The following is a 26641-nucleotide window of genomic DNA, read 5'->3' on the forward strand; positions in this document are numbered from 1 at the left end:
TCTTAGAAAACAGAAATAAAAGTTTATTGCACAAAATAAACATTGCTTTTTGCTTAAATTCAATGTTCAGACTGTCAGTTAAGAGGCAGATGGGTGGCAGCTTGAACATTGAAATTAAGTGAAAAGTAATGTTTATTTGTTCAATAAACATTTATTTCTGTTTTCTGACAGCAGTAGAAGATATTTTGAATTAAATAAATTACATACATTCTTCTTTTTTTGCCAATTAATTTAATGCAACAAAATTTTTTTGTACACCCTGTATAAATAATTATCTTAATGTTTATATTACTGAAAAGATAATTCAATAACCTTTCAAACGAGCTAGCACACGGCCCCTATTCTCATTTAAAAAATAGTCGATTACGTCATTACGCCCAGATTGATTACGTCACTAGTACGATATATATGTCAAAAATCGAATAACTTTTGTATTTTACATTTTTTTTCTAATTTTGTAAATAAGGCAGTTTACAGGGGGTCAAAATATAGTGAATAACCCTATACATAAACACTCACATTGAGCAATTTGTTTTAAATATTTTTATTGTTTATTTTAATAATTATAACGTTGATTGATAAATATACCTCGCATACTTATCAAATAACGATTATAAACAAGTGAATACAAAGGCTTACTTTCTGCTTTAATTTGCAATAACTTTCTTGTTTCAAGTATTTTCAAGAAAGTCGCCTGTTAAACATTTCCATTTACAGTCGTAGTTTTACGTATGCAATTTTACGCAATCTATAATATTGAAATGAATGAAAAAAGTTTATTTTTCTGGGGTATTATGCCATTTTGATAATAATTTAGTCATATTTTAGTTATATGCAAAATATTTGGTTAGGGTCTGTATTTTTGCATAAGTTTTTGTCATAGTATATTATTTAACTTTTTCTTTCTAAACATATGATTTAGGGATATAAGGTTAACTAAACAACTGATAAAAATATTAAAAAAACAAATAGTAAGTAATGTTATAAACTGAAAATTACTGGCTGTTAGTATTGTTTAATGTTGTTATTCAAAGTGTGTCAAATGGTGTAAGTTCGTTGTTAAACTTTTATAATTTATATTATTATTCATTATTATTATTATTCTTTACTATTATAAAGATAACAATTGGCATTCGCTTGCTATTATACACAGTCGATTACGATTGACCGCTAAAAAGATCTTTGTTGACATTAGCATTAAGTCAAGTTGGATAAAAACCAGTCAAGTTAAAGTCAATAAGTTTGTCTTTAATACATTTATAAGATAAATTTAGAAAACAAAAAACAACAAAAACGATCCAGAAATACTCACAAGAAGGGATTTGAAGATAACAACAGTACGATAATATGTAAAAGGCTTACTAGAAAAATTATAATGGATAGGAATCAAATAAATCACAAGTAAAACAGTGAACACTCAAATCTATTATTTCCAAAACCAAACCAGCAACATACGGGACATTCATTAAGAACTGCATTAATTTGTGAAATATCTTGTGAATGCAACAATTTTTATCTGGTGGAAACATCAAGACCTTTAAGTGTTAGGACCAATAAGCATGAGATACATTAAAAGCAAAAAACTTTGACAGATCTCAGAGATACAAACCTGCCTGGAATAATGAGAACAGAGTTCAACGGAAAGACAGTAGGGATGGCGGTTGTTGACAAAACACCGGTTTTCGGTTATACAGTTTTTTTACTCGAGGCTTGACCTGGCGGATATAACCGGTCAAAAAAAGCGGTTATTCCAAAAACCGGTGTTCGGTTTTTCACCGGTTATTTTAAAAAGAAAAACCGGTTATAACCGGGACAAAAAAACAACTATTGCGGAGTAAAAAACCGAGTTTGGTTATAACCGGTAGGTTTTTCCCATCCCTAATAGATAGTCATAATAGAAACGAACAGCAAAATCAGGAAACTAGTTTTGCTGTTCAAAGAAGCAGCTCTCATCTTACTCATCATCAACCAGTACTCGTCCACTGCTGGACATAGGTCTCCCCCAGCTCTTTCCATCTGTCTCTGTTTTGTGCGGCTTGCATCCAGTTACGATAGCATGCTTCAAATCATCGGCCCATCTGGTTAGTGCGCGTCCTCTGCTCCGTAGTGCTTCTTCTCGCGGCCTCCACTCGACAATACGTTTTGTCCATCGGTTGTCTGACAATCTGGCGACGTGTCCTGCCCAATTTCACTTAATCGACGCGATTTTTTCGACAGCGTCTGTGGTTTTTGTTCTACGGTGTATTTCTTCGTTTGGGATTCGGTCTCTCAGGGAGACACCCAACATCTTGCGCTCCATAGCCCTCTGAGTTACGCGAATCTGGTTCACTACCGTTTTTGTTAGTGTTAATGTTTCGGCTCCATAACTGAGTACAGGTAACACACACTGGTCAAAGATTTTTCTTTTGAGGCATATGGGCATGTCCGATTTAAATACATAGTTCAGTTTACCAAACGCTGCCCAGGCTAATCCTATGCGACGTGGGAGCTCGCAGGTCTGGTTATCTCTTCCCGAACGAATTTCATGTCCCAAGTACTTATAAGATGCAGTCGGCTCATTATCTTATTAAATGAAGAAAAATGTATTGACTCCGTTGCCAATATTGAAAGAATTCCATGTATCAGAATATTGAAAGAAGTCAGCAGTAAGACTATACCAACATTAACGAGACAGTAGTAGGTCAGTGACATATCATATATACTTAACTACATAAGTACAGGATCAGAATTTGGCAGCAAAATTTGATATCGATCCGAGGATACAGCGGAATACCTCTCAGAATTCCACTCAAAAATATGGCTACCTCCTACAAGATCGGGGCCAAGTAAGTCAACTGTCAAATTGCTATTTCTACCCAGCGCCAATTTATAAACATTTATAGGTTAGGTTAGATCATTAATAAATTATATTTATTATTAGGTCTGGATCCCGCGTATGAAAAAAAAGTTAATTAATAGCAAGCTGAAAATTTGTTAATAGCTTAAGGGTGTCTAGTCGGATAAACTTTGATATATGGGAACACTGGAACAGGGGCAGTTTTAATTATGGAACAGTTTAAAAATTTGAAACGGTCAGACCACGAAAACGGCACATTTATTTTGTCCGACAGAATAGACTTAAACTCTCCGAACAGACATTAAACTCTCATGCAAAAATCAGACTGCTATTTATTACCTGTCATAATTCCTGTCATTTGACATATTCTACATGTTCCACTCATTAAAACGCCCATTTGGTGATAAATAGCAGTCTGATTTTTGCATGAGAGTTTAATCTCTGTTCGGAGAGTTGAAGTCTGTTCTGTCGGACAAAATACATGTGCCGTTTTCGTGGTCTGACCGTTCCGAAATTTTAACCTGTTCCACAATTAAAACTGCCCCTGTTCCAGTGTTCCCATATATCAAAATTTGTCCGACTAGACACCCTTAAGCTATTAACAAATTTTCAGCTTGCTTTTAATCAACTTTTTTTTTCATACGCGGGATCCAGACCTAATGTTTTTAAACGATTTCCGTATTGGAAATTGAAACGACAAAACAAAAAATGTAAAATGTGACTCTCATTATATTTTAATTCTTGTTTAATACCATATAAACTGATATTTAAATTTGCAAAGGTTGCATAAAAAACCATATTAATAATAATGTATGGCAACAGAAAACAAACGATAATAAAGAAGATAAGAAAATATAATAAAAATTGAGCTGCTACTGAAACAAAAGTATGACAAGTAAATGGTCACCAAGACAAATTCTAGAGTTGGAAATAATGTGGAGAAATAGAGATAAAGTTTACCATAAACTCGTTAGTAAACGATTGGCAAAAAGAATAGGCCTAAATCCCGCGTACCAAAAAAAGTTTATTAATAACAAGCTGAAAATTTGTAAATCGCTTAACGATGTCTAGTCGGACAAACTTTGATGTATGGGAACACTGGAACAGGGGAAGTTGTAATTGTGGAACGTATCCTGACAAGTTTATGATTGTGAAAAATAGCAGAAGTTTATCAGTAGCAAACTTTATATAATATATGAAAAAATGTTTATCCGACAAATATGTTAGGCATTTTAATAAGTCCGACACGTAGATCATGTTAAATGACAGGAATTATACTTACTTACTTACTTACTTAAGCCGTCCTCTTGTACCTTACGGTGTCGAGGATGACAGGAATTATGTTGGTAATAAATAGCAGTCTGATTTTTGCATGAGAGTTTAAAGAAACGGTAACAAATCAATTGGAAGTTATGTCCGATAAAATATAAGGGACGTTTTCGTAGTCTGACGTTCGAAACCTGTAACCTGTTCCAGTGTTCCCGTACATTAAAGTTTGTTCGACTAGGGACCGTTAAGCTATTAACACATTTTTAGTTTGCTATTAATGAACTTTTTTTAGATACAACGGAGTGTCGAACCTGAAAACATTCTTGTAACATCTTTTTCAATTTGCCGATATTGTTCTCAACCTTCCGCGGTATATAATAATTAATCTGCTGATAAACCAATCCCTTGAGGAAGGTTTCGAAACCATGAATATTTGTTCCTACTAACTCCTCTTTTTCCTCAATGTTTCCGTTGAGTATTAACTGTAGTATCCAGTATCTGCTACATAACATTATATGCTTCAGATATTATTCAAGTATTTTTTTTTTCAAAAATGAATAACCATTTTCAATTTTTTCATTTTTGATTTACATGTTTACTCTGATTGGAGTACGAAGGGAACCATTCTCGTTGGAACTTTACCACGCTGAGCAGATGGGATGTGAATTATAAATTGTAAAATTCCCTCATCTTCCTTAGTCTCAGCATCCGTATGGCTTTCAAATTGTAGAAGCCTCGGAGGTGTAACTAGAGAAGGTTCCCATTGTTTTCAGTCTGGTAGGATGTGGAGTAACATTTTTTGATGTTGTTTTATGTGCTATTAGATTGAAAACTTAGTATTTTATTTTTTTTATCATTTTCGTCAAGTCACCTTCGCCTTGACCTATTCTGTTTAAACGTCTGTGTTTGAAATGCGTTGAACTCATGATATTTTGAGCATTCTACGATATGACATGTCGAAGGCTTCTAATTTGTTCATTATATTAACCTTCATGATCCAGGTTTCACATCCATATATTAATACAGGATACACATAATAGTTTAGTAACTTAATTCTTAGTTGTAAATTCAGCTGAGAATTGCACAGCGTATAATATACGCTAATATATATAGATATTATCTAAGTTTGATATGAGTTTTAATTTTTTCATCAGGATTTAGTGTCTCATTTATCCAACATTCTAGGCATTCAAAATGGTTAACGTTTGTAATCGGCCCATGGTTGACAATTGGCCAACAATAGTTGCATAGGACCAACGTCTTGTTTACTAACCACAAGTAACTTTTTTTTATCTATTTATAGCAAGCCCGTTATTGGAGCATTCTCAAGTACTCGATCTATAAGGAATTGAAGATCTTCGACACTTCCATCCATGATCGCTGTGTCATCTGCATATCTGAGCAGATGGGATGTGAATTATAAATTGTAAAATTCCCTCATCTTCCTTAGTCTCAGCATCCGTATGGCTTTCAAATTGTAGAAGCCTCGGAGGTGTAACTAGAGAAGGTTCCCATTGTTTTCAGTCTGGTAGGATGTGGAGTAACATTTTTTGATGTTGTTTTATGTGCTATTAGATTGAAAACTTAGTATTTTATTTTTTTTATCATTTTCGTCAAGTCACCTTCGCCTTGACCTATTCTGTTTAAACGTCTGTGTTTGAAATGCGTTGAACTCATGATATTTTGAGCATTCTACGATATGACATGTCGAAGGCTTCTAATTTGTTCATTATATTAACCTTCATGATCCAGGTTTCACATCCATATATTAATACAGGATACACATAATAGTTTAGTAACTTAATTCTTAGTTGTAAATTCAGCTGAGAATTGCACAGCGTATAATATACGCTAATATATATAGATATTATCTAAGTTTGATATGAGTTTTAATTTTTTCATCAGGATTTAGTGTCTCATTTATCCAACATTCTAGGCATTCAAAATGGTTAACGTTTGTAATCGGCCCATGGTTGACAATTGGCCAACAATAGTTGCATAGGACCAACGTCTTGTTTACTAACCACAAGTAACTTTTTTTTATCTATTTATAGCAAGCCCGTTATTGGAGCATTCTCAAGTACTCGATCTATAAGGAATTGAAGATCTTCGACACTTCCATCCATGATCGCTGTGTCATCTGCATATCTGGTGTTGGTAATGGTTTCTCCCCCAATTCGAACTCCATGGTGCCCTTCCAAGGCTTGGTTAAATATTATTTCCGAGTACACGTTAAACACAGTTGGGGGTAACACACAACCAGAATAGAAGCCAATATAGACGTTGTAAAAGTCTCAGATCTTTATCATCTATTCAAATCATTTCTAGATACTTAAACAGCCTATCATGTTGTACAGTATTAAACGCCTTTTCAAAACCTATAACGCAGACTTAAATAATTGTTTTATTTTTATCTTAAGTACAAGGAAAAATAAGAGAAGGGAAAATTATATAAAAAGTGGCAAGAAACCAGATCGGACATAAATCTTCAAAACTATATGGTCGCCAAAAAGGAAGCGAAAGTAGCAGTAGCAAAAGCTAAAGCAGAAGCGTATTCAAACGTATACGATCAACTTGATACCAGTGAAGGCGAAGCAAAGATATATAAAATAGCCAAACAGAGAGCAAAGAAAGCAAGAGATTTTAATCAGATTAGATGTATCCGAGATGAAAATAATAAAATACTAATTCACGAAAAGGATGTCAAAAAGAGTTGGAGAAAGTATTTTGACAGTTTATTAAATGTAGAATTTGACAGACAGCCTGGGGAGTTAACGGAGACAGTAACAGCAATGGTTACCAGAATAACAAACGAGGAAGTGGCTCAAGCGCCTCAAAAAATAAAGAAAGGAAAAGCAGTCGGGCCAGATGATATTCCTGGGGAAGTATGGAGAGCATTGGGCGAGACAGGAATAAGTTGGCTAGCAGGTCTACTTAATAGAATTATGGAAGTTGGACAAATGCCAGACGAATGGAGAAGCAGTATATTAGTACCTGTCTACAAAAACAAGGGAGACGTACAACAATGTACAAACTACAGGGCTATAAAACTACTTAGCCACACCATGAAAATATGGGAGAGAGTAATTGATAGACGGATACGTGAAGAAACCGAAATATCCGATAATCAATTTGGCTTTATGCAGGGCAGATCAACAACAGATGCAATTTTCATTGTAAGGCAACTGATGAAAAAATACAGGAATAAAAAGACCCACGCTCATATGGTATTCATTGATCTCGAGAAAGCATATGATAGAGTTCCTCGAGAGATTCTGTGGTGGACACTCAATATGAAATGAGTCCCTGGCGAATATGTAAAGATTGTGAGAGATATGTATGAGGGAGTAACGACTAGTGTGGGAGAGACTGATAAATTTCAGGTGAAAGTAGGACTGCACCAAGGCTCGGTGCTTAGTCCTTATTTATTCTCAGTTTGGACCAGATAATAGCGAAACTACAGGGTAGCATTCCATGGTGCCTAATGTATGCTGATGATGTAGTGTTAATAGGAAATAGTGAAAGAGACTTAAAACAAAAACTGGAACAGTGGAGACAAGCTCTGAAGGAAAAAGGTTTAGAACTTAGTAGGACAAAAACATAGTATAAGGAATGTTCATCTAAAGCTGGAGTTACTACAAATAAAATGGTATCTTTGGATGGTGAAATGATTGTGAAAAGCAATAGTTTTAAGTACCTAGGATCGGTATTACAGAGTAATGGAGAAATAGATGGAGATGCATGCAGTAGAATTAGGGCTGGATGGATGAAGTGGAAAGAAGCGAGTGGTGTGTTGTGTGACAGAAAAATTCCAATAAAGCTGAAGGGAAAATTCTATAAAACAGCCATAAGACCGGCTATGATGAACGAAACTGAATGTTGGGCCGTGAAAAAGAAAGAGGAACAACGAATGCATGTGGCGGTAATGAGAATGCTTAGATGGACGAATGGAGTGACAAAGAAAGATAAAATTAGAAATGAGTACATTAGGGGAAGTCTAGGTGTGGCACCAATTGATGCCAAAATGAGAGAGCATAAGATGATTTGGTCATGTTCAACGTCGAGACGTTAATCACCCAATACGAAGAATAACTGAAGTGCAGATTCCTGGGAGGAGTAGGAGAGGAAGACCAAAGAAGACCTGTGGGAGACGATAAGGCAGGACATGTGGGTAAAGAGGATTAACATTGATATGACCCAAGATAGAATTGTGTCGACAAATGCAATTAGGGAAGCCAACCCCGCATGGGGATAAGGCAAAGAGAATGATGATGAAATTGGTTTTTGATCGTAGGAAAGCTTGTGTTCAATCAATCAATTATTTAGTTAGGAACATCCCCATTTAGAAACATCCCCAGCACGAAAGCTGCAATACTTGGGGCATGTTATACGTCAATTAATTACACAGGGGAAAATCCAGGGCAAGAGAAGTGTAGGAAGGAGAAGAATCTCATGGTGGCGTAACTTGATGGAATGGTACAGATGCACATCAACCGAACTATTCAGAGCAGCAGCATCTAAGATTAGAATAGCCATGATTATTGCCAACCTCCGTCGCAAAGATGGCACGTGAAGAAGAAGAAGATCCCCATTTAACCATATTTCAGATACCACATTTGCACATTCATTTTTTTGGTACAAACCAACTTTTTTTTGTCTGTGGATCTGACAATATACTTCGATTAAGTCGGAGGTGCATTTTTGAAAAGTTTATTTCTTTTGATCCTAGATTAAAGAGTACAGTTAGAGAAAATCCATCATTATCCACTTACAAAAAGGGACCAGCATTCACTATCGAAAAATAAATTTTATGATTAGTTAAAAAAACTTACTGTTTCAGAGCCTATAAAACCCCGTTGATGTAAAAACTGAAGGATTCTGATTACGCTAATCAACTTAAGATTTATCAGTGAATTGCTACAAAGGTTCACCAATTTTGAACTGCTCACCACTCTGCAAGATTTCATTTGAACAGACACGTCAATAAGCAGAATTATCGCTATTAGGTAGAGGAGAATCCAAAATAACAACAACAGCGATCGCCTCATAACCCAAAGGTCATAGTGTGTACGTTCAAAGTGACAACTGTATGAATTTCATAACTAAAATGACTTTAATTCTGTCAATATCATTCAATAATTAAAATATATCTTCATGTATGTGACTGACATATGATCCCATGTATAGGTAAAAAATTTACTTTAATTACAAAAATTAGATATCTTCATGTAGACTAGTAGTTCTACGTGACTGACATAATAATATGATCTCCTGTATTCAATATAGCTGATTACTATTTTTTTAGTTTAAAATCATCTAAAGAACTGCCTCATAAATGTTTGCACGGTATGCATATACTTAGTCAATTTCGTTAAAGGACTTTCATATGCTGTCATCTCTAACTTTACCGTTATTGGGGCAGCTGCCACTGCCTCAATTACAAGGGAAAACTGTTACTTTATAGAATTTTCAGTCAGTATAAGATGACTACTTCAAATCTAGCAGTATCTCCCGTACTATATTCTTTTTATTTTATTTAGGCACCAAACCATCATATCCCTTTTGGAAGACTGTATATGAAAAACAATAATGAAGAAACCATAATATCGCCGGCCCGGAATAAGAATGACGTAACTGCAAATTTTGTCAATTCCTGTTTATTGCGTAATTAAATTCTAAAATACTGTGTACATATTATGATACAAAATCAACAGAGCTGTTACTATGTGCTGAGCCACTGCAGGGTAGTTGCGTCGTTATTGATATATGCACCATTTTGGACCTTGTTTCAGATGAATAATGTAAATAGGGTTCAAAAGGGGGGAATAAATAAAGATAATGAAATTCGGACCAATAGGGATGAAAACAAAAGCCATCGCTGTAAGAATAAACGGCATACTAAATATTTAAAAATAATTTTGTTTGCAGAAAAATTTTAAGATCAAGAATGACGCAACTGTACATAGGGTTGAAAGTGGGTGGATTAAATTAAGATAATTAAATTCGAACCAATAGGGATGAAACTTAAAGCCATCATTGTAAGAATAAACGCCATACCTATGCTCCGGAGGGTTACTCTGTAGTTAATAACTACTTTAAATACACTGGCGGGCAAAAAATTTAGGTCACTAGATGAATTATACACGTTTGATGCCTCGAATTTCCTAAACCTGTAGTCCGATTTGGGTGCTTTTTTTAGTATCTTATAGCTTTATTATTTAAGAATCTCAATGTATTAATATTGTTGCTAGACAAGTAAATGCCATTTTATACCGGGTGTATCAATCACACTGTGTTTTTTCCTTAAAGTTCGGAACAGTCTGAGGAATATTATAGCATAGATTAAATATTGAAATTAAAACTCAATTGTATCCTTAGGCTTTCTTAACATTTTCTTTTTTGACTCATTTGCTTATGTTGGATAATAAAAAAGTTACGTACTTTAACAACTAGCCGTGTTCTTCATCAATACAGGGTGTTTCTAAATAAGTGCGACAAACTTTAAGGGGAAATTCTGCATGAAAAATAATGACTTATTGTTTTATAAACATATGTCCACAAATGCTTCGTTTCCGAGATACGAGGTGTTGAATTTTTTCTTACAAACTGTCTGTTTATTTGTTGCTCTAAAATCGATTGAGATATGCAACTGAAATTTGGTAGGTTTTAAGAGGTAGTTATTGCGCATTTTTTGACATACAATAAACAATTTTATATTCACCATTGGCGTGCATACGGGTATAAATATTTTAGATACATCCCGTATGCACGCCAATGGTCAATATAAAATTGTTTATTGTATGTCAAAAAATGCGCAATAACTACCTCTTAAAACCTACCAAATTTCAGCTGCATATCTCAATCGGTTTTAGAGCAACAAATAAACAGACAGTTTGTAAGAAAAAATTCAACATCTCGTATCTCGGAAACGAAGCATTTGTGGACATATGTTTATAAAACAATAAGTCATTATTTTTCATGCAGAATTTCCCCTTAAAGTTTCTCGCACTTATTTAGAAACACCCTGTATTGATGAAGAACACGGCTAGTTGTTAAAGTACCTAACTTTTTTATTATCCAACATAAGCAAATGAATCAAAAAAGAAAATGGTAAGAAAGCCTAAGGCTACAATTAAGTTGTAATTTCAATATTTTATCTATGCTATAATATTCCACAGAGTGTTCTGAACTTTAAGGAAAAACACAGTATGATTGTTACACCCGGTATAAAATGACATTTACTTGTCTAGCAACAATATTATACCGATATTCTTAAATAATACGCCTACAACATACTAAAAAAATCACTCAAATCGGACAACAGGTTTAGGAAATTCGAGGCATCAAACGTGTATAATTCATCTAGTGAACTAAATTTTTTGCCCGCCAGTGTATTTAAAAATTTTTAGATGAAGAACGACGCAACTGTAAAAAGGGTTGAAATGGGGGGATTAAATTAAGATAATGAAATTCGAACCAATAGGGATAAAAATAAAAGCCATCATTGTAATAATAAATGCCATACCGATGCTCCTGGACGATTACTCCTCATTTAAACCCTATTTTAAATATTTAAAAATTGTTTTTTGCTCTCCTGAGAAATTTGGAGTTACGTCCTTTTTGCAGTTACGTCATTCTTATTCCGGACCGGCGATATATATGAAATTTAAATGAAATCATATTGGCCTTTATCTCAACAACTGTGAATTTATCGCACGAAGCAAGATTATAAATGTTTCGCCTTCATGCTAAAATACATAATTTCTATAGTTATGGCAAAAACTTCTTTGAAGTAATTTAGGATCTCTTGTAGAGTTTTTAGAGTTTGGGAAGAATGTCAAAAGTCTAACGATACTAGTTGGTATTATATGGTATATTTTATATCGATTATAATTCTACAATACAAAATTAATACAATCAATAGATTTATATAGGTATTTTATACATTTATAAAATGTTTTGTTAGTATTAACAACTATATAATTGCAAACACATAATAAATCTTTCATTAATCTTTCTTACGGTATAAATAATTTTTAATTCATTGTAATATAGTATACCTAATTATTTATTAATGTAAATATTCAAGATCTGACTAAACTTACACCATTCAGAAATATGAAATCTAATAGCTAAAATTTCATATTTAAGCGTTTCTAAACACATACTCACAAAATATGCAGACAGTCCTAAAATATACTGAATTTGAAACTGTTACAATACTTTCAAGAATCAGAAAACAACTGCATACAATTTTATAAATTTGCTCACGCAACTAATACATACTCGTTTTGTTGCTTTCACATTTACACATTTGCAAGTCAAGATAGAAAAAAAAGTGGTACAGTAGACTATCGCGAAGTTTCATACTTTTTCATACATTATGTTAAACCACTTTTATAGTTTTCCGGGCCTTTCCATTCCTAATCGCCACCCCTTTCTATTGTGGTAGTCTTCTTGTCTTAATTTCTTTCTGACATCGCCTTGGAGATGCCCTTTATTCATGTGGTTGTTGGTCTTCCTCGTTCTCGTTTTTCTGTGGGAGTCCATTCTAACACTTTTTTTGAATTATTTTTTCTTCCATTCGTCTTACGTGTCCATACCATATTGCTGTTGTCTTTCGATGTCATCTATGATTATTCTTTCTATTCCCATTTGTTGTCTAACATCGTTGTTTCTTATGTGTTCTAGTCTAGATCTTCTTGCTGACCTCCTCCAAAAATCCATCTCAGTGACTAGTAATTTATCGTTTTACTTTTTGGTTAATTGCCAGACTTCAGCGCCATAGGTTAATACTGGTTTTATCGGTATTATACTGGTGGTATCGTTTTTTATTTTCTGTTCTTATATTTTTTGCCACAGTACCGAATTCAGGGCTCCCATTATGTACCTGTTTCCCTTTACTATAATTTCTTTAATATTTTCTTCGTTTCGTCCAGTACTCGTTAGTTTTATTACCAGATATACGTATTCATTGCGGCTTGCAATTGTCTCCTCTTCCAGGGTCAGGCTTTGTCTCTTCCCTTCCTACGCATAGCTATTATGTTTTTTTGTATTTATAGTCGGCGCGGGAATCGGTTGGAAAATTTACACCGAATATAACAAAATTCAGTTTGGCAACATTGTGTAAATGTTGATATTAACATATCCGTTCTAAGATAAACATAACTGTAATTTAGTCCAGACAAATTAGTATATTTTTTGCCAACAAAAATTATATGTTTTAACCAATTAATAACGTTTCAAATATGATGTGCAAAATAATTTTGAATTCGGTTCCGCTAATGAACTTGCTTTTTTGTTATTAAAGTAGAAAAAACGTTAAATTTCTGTTGCATAATCATTATTGTCCAGTTATCGTCTAATTATTTTAACTGTACTAATATCTGTCGACTAATTCAGAATGATTAATGGGTTGTTAAAACAATTTATCTTTAGCGGCTTCTGGAATGTCTTATACATATCGAATTTCATTGATAAAATGCGCATTCCCACCGATTTGCGTTTCGACTATACCTTCATCATGTTTTCTATATTTTTAAATAGCACACAGCGCTTTCTTTCGTGTCGTGACGCCGTATCGTGGCACTTACTCCGTGACGCTCGCTTCAGCATTTTACTATAGAGAAAAAGTACAAGACCAGTATAGAAGCTTCGCTTCAAAAAGAATACTGCTAAATCTACTACATTGGTATTAATGCACATTCTGCTGTGTTATTTTATCCATGCGGATGTTTTTCTTTATACTGTCTCCAACACGAGTGTCTTACTTAGAAAATTTACAAGAAGTACTAAACCTGTATCTTATGTAAGCCAGTACCTGATGTATCTTGTGCATAAAGACATATGACAAAATATTTACAACCATTTTCTTAGGCTGGCTGGCGTAGTTCAAGCCACACGCCCACCAAAGGAATTTTTCAAATCCAAGAGTATAGAATCAAAAGTAATACCTTATTCATTGATCCCTATCGAAAAGTATAAAAATGCTAAGAAGCAGAGCATCCATACAATTAAGTTTAATATTAAATAATATTAACAGGAAATAACAAACTTTAAATAATATATATGTATTGTATAGACCGGTATATTAGGCGTCAACGCCCTTCCGGCAGGGATCTATGGAGGAGTATCACTGAGCCACAAACCCTTATCCCTTGCCGTACAGTCCCTCATAGACCGACCAGGCACCAGCGTATTCCAGTCTAAGCCTCAGATTCATTAGAATTTTAAACTGCTGCGTTAGCCATTTTTATTTATCTATTCACCGGGCCACGGTTTGTACACACATATCTTGCAGTGAAGGAAAGTGATTCGGCCGCCTGTTCCGCTTGGCTGTCTGATAGAAAATGTAAAATAATCATTTGCTGAAAAAATCGGGAGTTTCATGAATCTTTAGCGTACGATGAACAATTCTAACGCGTGTGTATTTTCGTCAAATAGTTTTGATTTTTTCGATTTTCTTGTATAAGCCAGGAATATCATATCAGTCTTATTATAGATTCAGTCTTTCAGTAAAAATCGGTGAATATGTGTATCGTTGAATCAGAGAACTGATCATTTAAATATGCAAGCTGAAAATGATCCTTGAACGTTTCAATTTTCAATTATCTGTATAAAATATAATTAGGGGGCTTATGGTATGGTTAACTTATTTTGGTTAATTAGTTAAATTAGGACTGCCCTCTAAAATAATACTTAAAAACATAAAAGAATCTGTATAAAAGTACAAAAACGAACACTGGCATTTTACTTTTTCTTACTTTTTCCAAGGGTGAGAGTGTGATGGCTCTGACCCATTTGTTGGTACTGTGATTTTCGCCTGTTGAATTCTACAATTTCGTCTTCAAGCTTTTTGCGGGAATCTTCTATTTTTTTCTTTTCCTCCGTATGGTCCTTCTTTAGTTTGTCAAATTTGGCATGTAACTAAAAAAATATTGATAAGTTAAAAACGAAAGGATAGGAAATACCTACATCATAACAATATTCAAAACAACCAATACATAGCTATATTATCTCCAAAACGAAACCTAACAACACACAAGAGAGATCAAAGGATTTACCTCGTGAATGTAACAAATTTTATGTGGGAGAACCATTACGTTTCACAAGCATGAAATAATACATCAAAAACAGAGACTTCGACAAATCACACATATACAAACATGGCTGGAACAAAGGGCAGAGGGTACAACAATGGAAAGATGTATAAATAGTCCAGAAAAACACATAAAAAAGATAAAAATAAAAGAAGCAGCTCTCATCTTACTTAATAAAAAAAATGTGTAGGAAACCCATCACCAGAGCGAGCTCTGGTTGCCAATACTACTGTCAGATTAATTATTTATATGGGAAATATTAATTATTTATATGAAGTCTCTAACGCGAGAATTTTACTGTCGTTGCATTTGGTTGTCTTTTTAAAGACATATCACATGCTATAATTTTTTATGACGGATATTCTTGAGTTGGGGTTAATTTCATGTAATCGAATGAACTATCTTTCAGTAAGTCGTCCCAGGAACGCAACTCATAAATATTGGCAATATCATTTTAAAGTCTTCTACTTTAAAATGTATAATATATGTCTGAATTGCCAATATAAATGAGTGAGATTAAATAAATTATTAGAAGAATTTTTTTGCTTAGCAACAACACTTTAGTTTATTTTAGTAATATTTTGTATTTTGACAACGGCACCCGATTTGGGCGTCGAAACGTTAATAAAATTATTTTTTTCATTTTAATTGTGGCTTATTTCCCATATAAATAATTAATCATAAAAATGCCACAAGGAAATAGCTTCAGAACAACTACTGTCAGATACACACCATCTACAATTATACATAATACAACACACAATACAGAATACTATATTATGCAATGAGCATCATAATGACAATAATTAAATGCAAGTTGTATACAGCTCCCGGAACGGACCATGGCCGGTGACAAACGCTGTCGTCGGTTTTACAACCACCTAATCTTTACCCAGATAGGGTTTCTCTCACCGGCCATGATTCGCTCCAGGAGCTGTACATGATCTTTCTACGACTATTCCCAACAAAAAAGAGTGTGTGTACTTCGTGTCCACGTAAGAAGTTATATATTATGATTTCAATAAAATAAATATATTTTAAACAGTTTAATTGTATTTTTATTACATATTAAACTAATTCTAATATTTAAAATGATACCAAAAATTAAATACCTAATAACTACACTTTTATAAAAAAGAACTTTTTTTATAACAAAACGTTTTTATTATTTATAGGAGAGGATATAAAATAATTTGACGATATAAAATGCATAAAATTCCAAAAATTACACTATAATAAAAACGTACTTTTTATAATAACACTGTGTTGTTATATACAGGACACAACATGTTTCGAAAGAATAAAATATGAATTTTTTGTAGGTATATTAACTGTTAAAATTATAATTCCAAAACTTACACTAGGATAAAAAAAGTACTTTTTATAATACCACGGTTGTTTAAAATGGTATATATAATAATTAAATTATAAAATATGAATTTTAAGTATATCAACTTTTAATTATTTAATTATTGTTGGTCTGTGTCCATTGAACTGGCAAGAACCACGCGTTATCATCGAGCATTGAATCATGTTGCCCTTTGAGCACTCTTAAATTCATCTTTTAACATCGGCTTAGAGTCGCTACTAACACCATTTTTTCGAAATGTAAATCATATTTCTCGATGCCACCTATTCTATAAGGTTGCTAGTTTCATCTACTAAGCAGAACGCACTGAAGACGATCTGATCTAGATCGAAAACGTTTTGCGAATCCTTTTGGATGACTTTTTAATAGTTTTTCAATAAACTTTTTATACCATTATACAAACGAAGTTTTTACTTATTCTGTACGATTTTTAATTATTTATTGTATGAATGTATGTATACACCGGTATTTTAGTCGTGAACTCCCTTCCGGTAGGGATCTATGGGGGAGTATCACCGAGTCGCAAGCCCTTATCCCTTGCCGCACTGCTCCCTCATAGGCCGATCAGATGCCCGCATATTCCAGTCTAAGCGCCAGATTCATATTTAGAATTTTATACTGACGCGTTAACCTTTTTGTTTTTCCGATGGCCTGGCTGGGCTTGAACTCACATACCTCACGTCGAAGTGAAGTGGAGGTCAGCCGCTAGTCGCACTGAGCTATCCGATCGACTAATATTTTATATATATTTCGACTAATTATTTATTAAAAAAAAAAAAAATAAAAAAAGATACGCAACAGCCGTGTTCGAACTAGGGAACTCTAGATCTACAGTCTAATGCCACTGACCCACCATCAATTTGTAGATATCGATTTATTAACGTACTTTAAAATATCATTGCATTAGTTACACTTTTAAAATAGTTTGAAATAAAAAAAAAATCGATTTATCCATACAGGGTGATTGATTAGTGAGGTAGAGATCCGTAGATCCGTTATAGTAATAGATAGCAATAAAAGTTAATAACAAAAATTGTAGCAAACTTTGATTAGATTGATAAATCAGTAATCGTAAATTGTCAGTTTTAGACAATTCAGTCATGGCTTGCCTAAAATTTGGATAGATTTAGACCCGTAATTAATAATTTGCTATGAAAAATGAAAATATCTCGAAAACTAATAAATTTAGACATATGGAATGTTATATAAAAATTGAATTGAACTGAAAATGGTTATTCATTTTTGACTTAAATTTAACTTTATTCAGAAACAGCATAAAAAAGGTCAGACAGAATGGCGATAGTTTTACTTACCTTTTGCCATCTATTGGCATTTCTGGAAAGCTACTAGAATCTAGGAATTTTTGTATTGCCAACAAACGTTAAGGTGTAAAACGTGAACTGACAATGAGAATTGCATTTCCAAACAAAACTGAAGTACAAAGATGAACCTCAGTCAATTGAACTATAGATTAACTCAGGTAACTAGGTATGAGAAATCGGCCCTCACTCAACTAATCAAAAACTATACAGTGCTAGCCAAAAATCCCCTCCCCCACGTATCTTTTGAACGGTTGTACCTATAATAGTGAAATTGGGAGGGAGGAAATAAACGGACGATGTAGGCTTCTCAAATAGTCATAGTAGGTGACGTAATAGTGACAAATGTCGTTACAGAGTGACTTTGACCCATAATTTTGTAGGTAGGTGTAACGAATTGAAAATACCTAGTCAATCATACTAATTTTGTTTGGGATTAAATCGACTTGGATGAATAAATTAAAGAAATAATAAAATTGTAGTTTAGCATTTAACTAATAGATTCAAACGTCTGCCTATGATTATTTCTCAAAAAAATTGACGTTTTTGAATTCCCTAGTTGTTTTTACGTCAACGTCAACTTTTTTTGACAAATAACTATAGACGGACGTTTGAATCTTTATTAATTAAATGCGAGCTTACAATTTTAGTATTTATTTAATTTATTCATCAAAATCAACTTAAAACCAAACAAAATTAGTATGATTGAATTGAATTTCAAATAAGATGGCACTTGCTATAAGGTCCCATTTAAAATTATCCGTCAAAGTATCTCTGTAGACGTCATCTGTCACTATTACATCACCTGTTATGGCTTTTGAGAAGCCTACGTCCTTTTATTTCCTCCCTCCAAATTTCACTATTACAAGTATAACCGTTCAAAAGGTACGAGGGGGAGGGGACGTTCAGCTAGCTCTGTATAGAATTCTAAAAAATATTCTCCAGCTCAGAATCAATTTCATTACCTCTTTCTCGGCTTCTTTTAATTCAGATTCCTTTTCTTTGACTCTCACTACAAACATCTGCCTCATTTCATCTTCCTTCTGTTGCAATTCCTGCAGATGAGTGGATCTTTTGGCTTCGAATGTCTGCTGAAAACTAACTGGCTTGTTGTCTTCGTCTACATCACTTAGTCCCATTTGCTCGAGACGTTTCTTCCTGTATAATTCGTAGTGTCTGCAATGTGTTTTTTCACGCATGTCTTCCATATTTGTGCGGATCAGCATTTCGCGAAGTTTTACGAAATCGCAGTGAGATTCATTCTAAAATTAAAGTGATGTTAGGAATATACTAAACGTTTTAATATCAATCTACCAAATAAAATTTTTTGGGCTACTAATCCTAATGTTATAAAGGGAGAATAAAGAGACTCTAGATAAAGTAAAATTGGAAACTATACAATCATCAGATATACACTCACGCGCAAAAATATTGCATATTTTGAAATTATCATGTGAAGTGAATTTTTTTTGTGCTGCGATCCTTAGCTCTCTCTATGTCACAAGTTTAGGATTAATTTTCTGAATGCGATATTTTAAAGTGTCATATAAATCCTGATCGTATTTAAATTTTTTTTGATTGAATCTCATCAAGGTAAGTATTCACTATCCTAGCGACATGAAGACGTGCATTAACGTGCATTAGCACGGATCTGTCATATCCAATATAGCTGGCAAATGGCAAAACATGATCTAAAATGTTTTTTGTCATTCACCTAATCCAGCTCCATGTCAGCTATCATTCACCTAATCACCTCCACAAGTTTGGTAGGTCCTTTGCAAGAAGTACCATTCCATAGCACTATGCCGCCACCACAAAAATTAACGCTCTGTATGTGGGCCATTGAAATGCTACATTTACGGTTGCATTACTTAGAGGAGTCAATTTTCTTTTTTTTTTTAATGCGTAGGGGGGTTCAGTAGAAGCTTAAGTTCAAGTTTTTGGGGTCGTCACCCTTGTCCCCCCGGCCGCCATATTGGAAAAAGGGGTGCAAAGGGCTTTCGCGCTGTATCTCCTAAACTAGCAATCATACAGAAAATTTAATTACACATAAAATGTAGCAAATTAAATTTTCTACAATTTTATATCTATTACTTTTTATCGTCAAGTGACCAACAAAAAAGTTATTAACAAAAATAAGAGAAAATTTCGTAAGAAGTTTCCTTTTGGAGGTTATAACTTTTTTCCGTTCATTTCACAATAAAAGAACATCATAGCGATTTTGTAGAGGATTTTTCAATGAACAATTTTCACTATAAAGTTGTTTAATTTCATTTATTATCTAGGTTTTACAGCGCTCCAAACTTGACCAAATTCTCGAATTCTCATAGGAATACAATAAAAAAACAATACTTTTCTATCTATATATTAGACGAGCGCGACAGCAACCGTTATGCCACCGACCACGAAAATCAAATTTAAGGTGAATGACCAATTTTGGTATATTTTTATGTTTTCGAGGTCGCTGAATCCGAATATGCAGTTTATTTTTATCTAGAGTTGGTGGAACATGTTCAAAAATAAAATTTTATACAAAAAGGCCAAAATTCGATTTTGATGATTTTTCAAATTTACCTCGCTGTATATTTGGTCGCTGTAAATATTTCCTTTTGAAAATGTTACTGTGTCATCTTTGAAGTATGTAGATAACAATGAAATTAGTCCAAAATGTTCAAACACATTAAAAAAGGAGTTGTTAATTTCTAAACATTTTGTCATCATATTTCGTTAGTTTCATGTTTACTTAAAAAAGTTGAGTGACAAACTTTTTAGTTTATAATTTTAACCAACACAGCAATAAAATATAATTCATGAAGAAGTTTTTTGGAAAATTTAAGTCAAAATATACAATAGGAAAAAAGTTATGTTACTTCAAAGACAAGCGGCACACACCAAAAAACGCTTATATCTCGAGATCCTGACCACGGTGTGGTGAATAGCTAATCATACTTTATGATTTTGATATCAAAAATCGTTTTTTTGCTTTTCTTAAGAATTTTGCATTTTGCGGTTGCGTCATTCTTCTTCTGAACCGGCGAATTTGTCCTCAAAGAACTTCTAGTGCCTTTTCTATATATGCTTAGGGTTATAAGTTTTATAGTGGGGAGAAAGGTCAAAAACAGATTAATAATAGCATAGAAATGTTAAAATCATAATAAATTGTATGAATAAAACATATATATAGATAGAAAAGTAAGCCTAACTTTTGTTTTTGTTGTATCCCTATGAGCATTAGAGAATCTGGTCAAGTTTGGAGCGCAGTAAAACCTATATAAATAAATAGAATTAAACAACTTTATAGTGGAAATTGTTGAAATTGAAATAAAAACAAAATTGTAGAAAATTTAATTTGCTACATTTTATGTTTAATTAGATTTTCCGTAGGGTTGGTAGTTTACGAGATATAGCGCGAAACCCCTTTGCACCCCATTTCCAAGGTGGCGGCCGGGGGACAAAGGTGGCGACCCCAAAAACTTGAACTTAAGCTTCTACTGATCCCCCCTACACATTAAAGAAATAAAATTGACTCCTCCAGCAAATGCAAGGTGTGGCTTAAAAAATGTAACATCTTAATGGACTATTGAGGTTACATAGTTAATAGTTAGCAAACGACTCTTCAGTAAAGCCCATCTCCAACAATTAAAATACTTTGGACATTTTATGAGAGCAACCACAGAAAACATGGAACGACTCATTATACAAGGAAAGGTGGAAGGCCGAAGATCACGAGAAAGATCACGAGATATTATAGTTTCAACATTCTTAAATACAAGTGGAACAATTTGTCATGCCATGTTTTTGCTGAATTTAAGAGGTTTTTGTTAAGTAAATAAACTTTATTTTATATGTAAATTTGCAGAAAAATCAAAGTGATTCAGTGATTTACCTTGTTTTGCTGAACCTGTGTTTGTTGTGCAATTAATTGACTAAATTGTGTTATAAATCCACAGTAAGTTATTAATGAGCTGGTTTTTGCTTCCTTCTTTTTTGCTGACATCAATTAGTAGAGGCTAATTTAACTTGTTTCCAAATATAAGTTGGTTTTTAATAAGCCTTATAGTCCAGGAATTTAGTTCAAAGTATTATCATGAATGGAAATTGTGGAAATTGTCAAAATCCTGTGGGAGATAAATCTGTAGTGTGCGACAGCTGTCACATAATATTGCATAATACTGAAGAGTGCACCAGTCTCAGTGCCAGTGAGTTACGTGCAGTGGTTCTGCAGAAGAGATCTTTATACTTTTTCTGTACTGACTGTAGGCTTGCGTTTAAAAATGTGCCAAATCTTGTGAGGCAGATTGAAGCTCTTAAGGCAGAAGTTGGGCAAATGAAAGTGGAAATTCAAAATCTAAAAGAAGAGAGGTCAAATCTTAGTGCCGAAGAAGTGATTACAGAAATACAGGAGAGGCAAAAACGAGCAAATAATCTCATGATTTTTAATTTTCCAGAAACAAATCATAACTCTGATGTTCAAGAAGTTAAGAGTTTCATAACTCAAATCGTAGATAACCCATCCAGCGTTGAAGTTAAAAAAATTATCCGAGTGGGTAAGAAAAATAAAAATGGCAATCGACCACTAAAACTAACACTATCTTCTGCTCAAGAAGCTTTTATGGTGTTTAAAAATAGACACAATACCAACAAAGACAAAAAAATCTTTATAAGTCTCGATCAAACTCAAATGCAACGTGAGCTTTTTAGTAAAACTCGAAGTGAATTATTAAAGAGACAAGACCAAGGTGAACTTAATTTAACCATTAAATATTTTAACAATATACCCAAAATTGTTCAAAAAAACTAAGTCAGTCTCCACGTGGCACGCCTCATAATAACTTAAATGTTTATTACCAAAATACAAATGGGCTTCGAACTAAACTTCAGACTCTCTTATTAAATATTTCACATTGTTCCTATGATGTAATTATTCTAACTGAGACTTGGCTGACTGCTGATTTTCTAGACTCTGAACTTGGTATGGAGAGTTACATTGTGTACCGAAAAGATAGATCAAGTGAAACTAGCATCCACACTAGGGGTGGCGGTGTTTTGATTGCGGTCAGGAAGTCAATCTCGAGTGCCCTATTTGTAAGCAGCAGTAATATTGAACAGGTGTTTATTACTATTGGCAGTGGTCAGTCTATGGCAATATTTGGAACTGTCTATATTCCACCCAAAGCGGAACCAGCTGTATATACCGAATTCAGTGAAAGTGTTGATGAAGTTAGTGAGAAGTATCCAGCTTCCAAACTATTTTTGTTCGGAGACTTTAATCTGCCAAACATTATGTGGTCTAATGATGAACTGTCTTCCAATGTTACTTTTAGTCAATATTGTACTCCTAATGAAACTCAATCTGCTTGGATATTGTCAAATCTATGTAATTTTCACAATTTATTTCAAATCAACACAATATCCAATTCTCGTGTGGTTTTATTGGACTTGATATTTGCTAATGACAGTTCTATTCAAGTTATAGCTTCTGATGAGGAAATAGTTCCATTAGATAGGCATCATCCTGCCCTGAACATTGCCATAAAAGATTTTCTTTGTAGTAATGGCTGCTCAACAAACCTGAACAGCTCTTACTATTTGGATTTTAATAACACTGATTTTAACGCCTTGAATGATTACCTTTCTTGTGTTAACTGGGATCAAATTCTTGAAAATCAAAGTCTAGATAAAATGTTAAATACATTCTATGAAGTCATGTACTGTGCTTTTGAAATTTTTGTGCCAAAAAAAATAATGTCAACAAAAAAGTTTCCAAAATGGTTCTCGCCAGAACTAAAGAAACTAGTAATTGAAAAGAAGTTATCACATTTAAAATTTAAAGTTAGTTCCTCTCTAAATGATTATAATGCATTCTCGAGCCTTAGAAGTAAATGTAAAGCTCTAACAAAAACTTGTCATAATAACTTTATAGAAAAAACTGAGAATTCCATTCACAGTAACATTAAATCGTTTTGGTCATTCATAAATTCAAAACGAACGAGGACAGGTTTACCAAATGAAATGTCTTTGAACAATATCACTTATACAACTCCAAGTGATATTGCAAATGCTTTTGCATTATATTTCTCATCAGTTTATTCTGAGAAAGTAATCAGTAAACGTGTTTTACCTCCCACCACCAATATAACGATTAATTCATGTAATATTACAATATCTCAAGTATATGAAAGGATGATGGCGTTAGATGTGAACAGAGGTGCTGGTCCTGACAAAATACCTCCTATAGTTTTGAAGAAATGCAGTTTTATTTTGGCCAGACCATTGTGGAAAATTTTTAATTCTTCATTGTATACTGGTTACTTTCCTGATTCATGGAAATTAAGTTTTTTAACGCCAATACATAAAGCTGGTAGTAGATCTGACATTACAAATTATAGACCGATTTCTATATTAAGTACCATTCCTAAGTTATTTGAAAGCTTAGTGTCCGACTGCCTCTCGGTATGTTTCAAATTGTTTCCAGTAGATGAGCAATATGGTTTTCAGAAACACAAATCATCGGAATTAAATCTTCTTTGCTATTTGAATGCGTTGTCAAGTGCTTTGGAGGGTGGGTATCAAATTAATTCTATTTATACAGACTTCTCCAAGGCATTTGACAGGGTAAATCATAACATCCTATTGTCTAAATTAGAAGCTGCTGGAGTAGATGGGAAACTGCTTGAATGGCTGGAAAGCTACCTAATAGGAAGGCGCCAAGCAGTAAGGATCCAGGATTGTCTATCTCAGGATGTAGTTGTCAGTTCTGGGGTCCCTCAGGGTTCACATCTGGGTCCGCTATTATTTATTATATTTATAAATGATATTGCAGATATAAACTGTGATAAGCTTTTGTTTGCGGATGATTTAAAAATCTTTTCGAAAATATCTACTCTTGACGATTGCGAAAATCTGCAATTTCAATTAAATAAAATACAGAATTGGTGTAAAGAAAATGAAATGGAGCTAAATGTCAAAAAGTTTCATAAAATTAGTTTTTATCAAGGTAGAACGTGTATTCCGTTTGAATATAAACTTGATAACACACCACTAGATTGTGTTAATACAATAAGAGATCTTGGAATACTGTTTGACAAATCGCTAAAATTCACAGATCATATTGATTCTATTATTTCAAAGGCTTTACAGATGCTTGGCTTCATGAAACGAAACTGCTATGATTTTAAAAGTCCCAATACCCTAAAATTGTTATACTGTTCTCTTGTTAGACCTTACTTGGAATACTGTTGTAGTATTTGGTCACCTTACTATAATGTTTACGCAGAAAAAATTGAAAAGGTCCAAAACAAATTCCTTAGGTTTTTGGGATTTAAAATTAGAGCTATTACTGGGAGTAACAGGTTTTACAGTTATGACGAAATTAGAGCATTTATAAATATCAATACCCTGGAAGAACGTCGTTATCACCATGATTTGAAAATTCTATATAGTTTGTTAAATGGTACAGCAAATAGTCATTATTTATTGTCTAAGGTTGGTTTTAAAGTTCCTTCATACAGTACTCGAAATGCAGTCGAAACCACTTTTCATGTACCATTTCATCGATGTAATTATGGCCTCAATGAACCTATAACTAGAATGTTACGTCTAGCAAATCAAAATACCGAGAGGCTTAATTTTAGTTCCACACCCAACCAATTTATACGCAACTTACAACAAATTAATATTGCCTCTTAATTGTTTTGTTATGTCCACCTTTACCAGTCTGTTTCTAATTTGTTTAGTATGTAATTTATATTATTTATGTTAACTCTATTTTAACTATTATATTTTATGTGTTATATATATATATATATATATATATATATATATATGACTTATATTTAGTATACTAAATTGTTCCAAAATTTGTAAACAATTGTAACTTTATTGGGCTTGTCCCGTGGAAATAAAAAAAAAAGATCCCCAATAAGATGGATCGATCAAATTACAGGAATATGCAAAAGATCTATGCATGAGTTAAAAGAAATGACCAGAGACAGGAATCTTCTGAGAAGGACAATACACGACATCACGTCGACTACTACATTCCCTCCGGGGATTCTTCAGGATTGAAGAAAGATGAGGTTACAACTGGCGTAACGTTGGCTAACTATTCTGTAGACGAAATTTTGTTAATCATGCTTCCATATGGTGAACGGTATGCCAGTTGTAACCTCATACTGAGCGTTAATTTTGGTGGTGAGCACTATGGAGTGGTATTTATTGGAAAGGACATACCGAACTTGTGGAGGTGATTAGATGAATGACACCTGACATCATGTTTTGCCATTTGTAAGCCATATTGGATATGACGCACAATTAGAAAAATGAATACTTACCTTGATGAGATACAATTTAAAAATTATATTGCCCACCATATAGCTCATATTATATTTAAATCCGATAGAGCAAATGCCCCCCGGAGCGGCTATCATGAAGTTTTTACACATGCTCTTGGAAGAACAATTTGGGACACTGTTTTGGTTTCATCTGGACTCTCACATTTACGAGCGATGACGTCATCTCACAGTTACAAGGGGTCCCACTGAAGCCAATAGCTTTTCACTGCTTTTTTCTTGGGAGGTGGGAATCTTCTGAAAACCGTCTGGGAAGCTGTCCCAGGTGTATCGGATTCAGTCCGTCCTATCTGTAACTTGACGGCCGCCTACCGACTAGATCCACCCCCTCTTTCTCCAGCCAACGGGTCTGGAACCGCTCTTAGCGAGCATATCTGACCCGTCGACCTTACTCATAG

At 33.7% G+C, this 26641-nt stretch overlaps 1 protein-coding gene across 3 annotated transcripts in view; it reads right to left on the minus strand.

Moving 5' to 3' along the window:
• Window positions 1-26641, minus strand: part of LOC126882235 (septin-2) — a 135081-nt gene that overhangs the window by 16435 nt on the left and 92005 nt on the right. For 2 of the 3 annotated variants that reach the window (XM_050647059.1, XM_050647057.1), the window contains 2 exons: window positions 18858-19154; window positions 14869-15031 (listed from right to left, as the gene is read on the minus strand). In XM_050647059.1, the coding sequence (XP_050503016.1) occupies window positions 14869-15031; window positions 18858-19154 (460 nt within the window). Of the gene's footprint in view, window positions 1-13198; window positions 15032-18857; window positions 19155-26641 lie in introns of those variants that run through there. The other variant, XM_050647058.1, reaches the window with a different exon arrangement.

Source organism: Diabrotica virgifera, chromosome 3 (assembly GCF_917563875.1).
Source record: "Diabrotica virgifera virgifera chromosome 3, PGI_DIABVI_V3a".
Taxonomy (NCBI): domain Eukaryota; kingdom Metazoa; phylum Arthropoda; class Insecta; order Coleoptera; family Chrysomelidae; genus Diabrotica; species Diabrotica virgifera.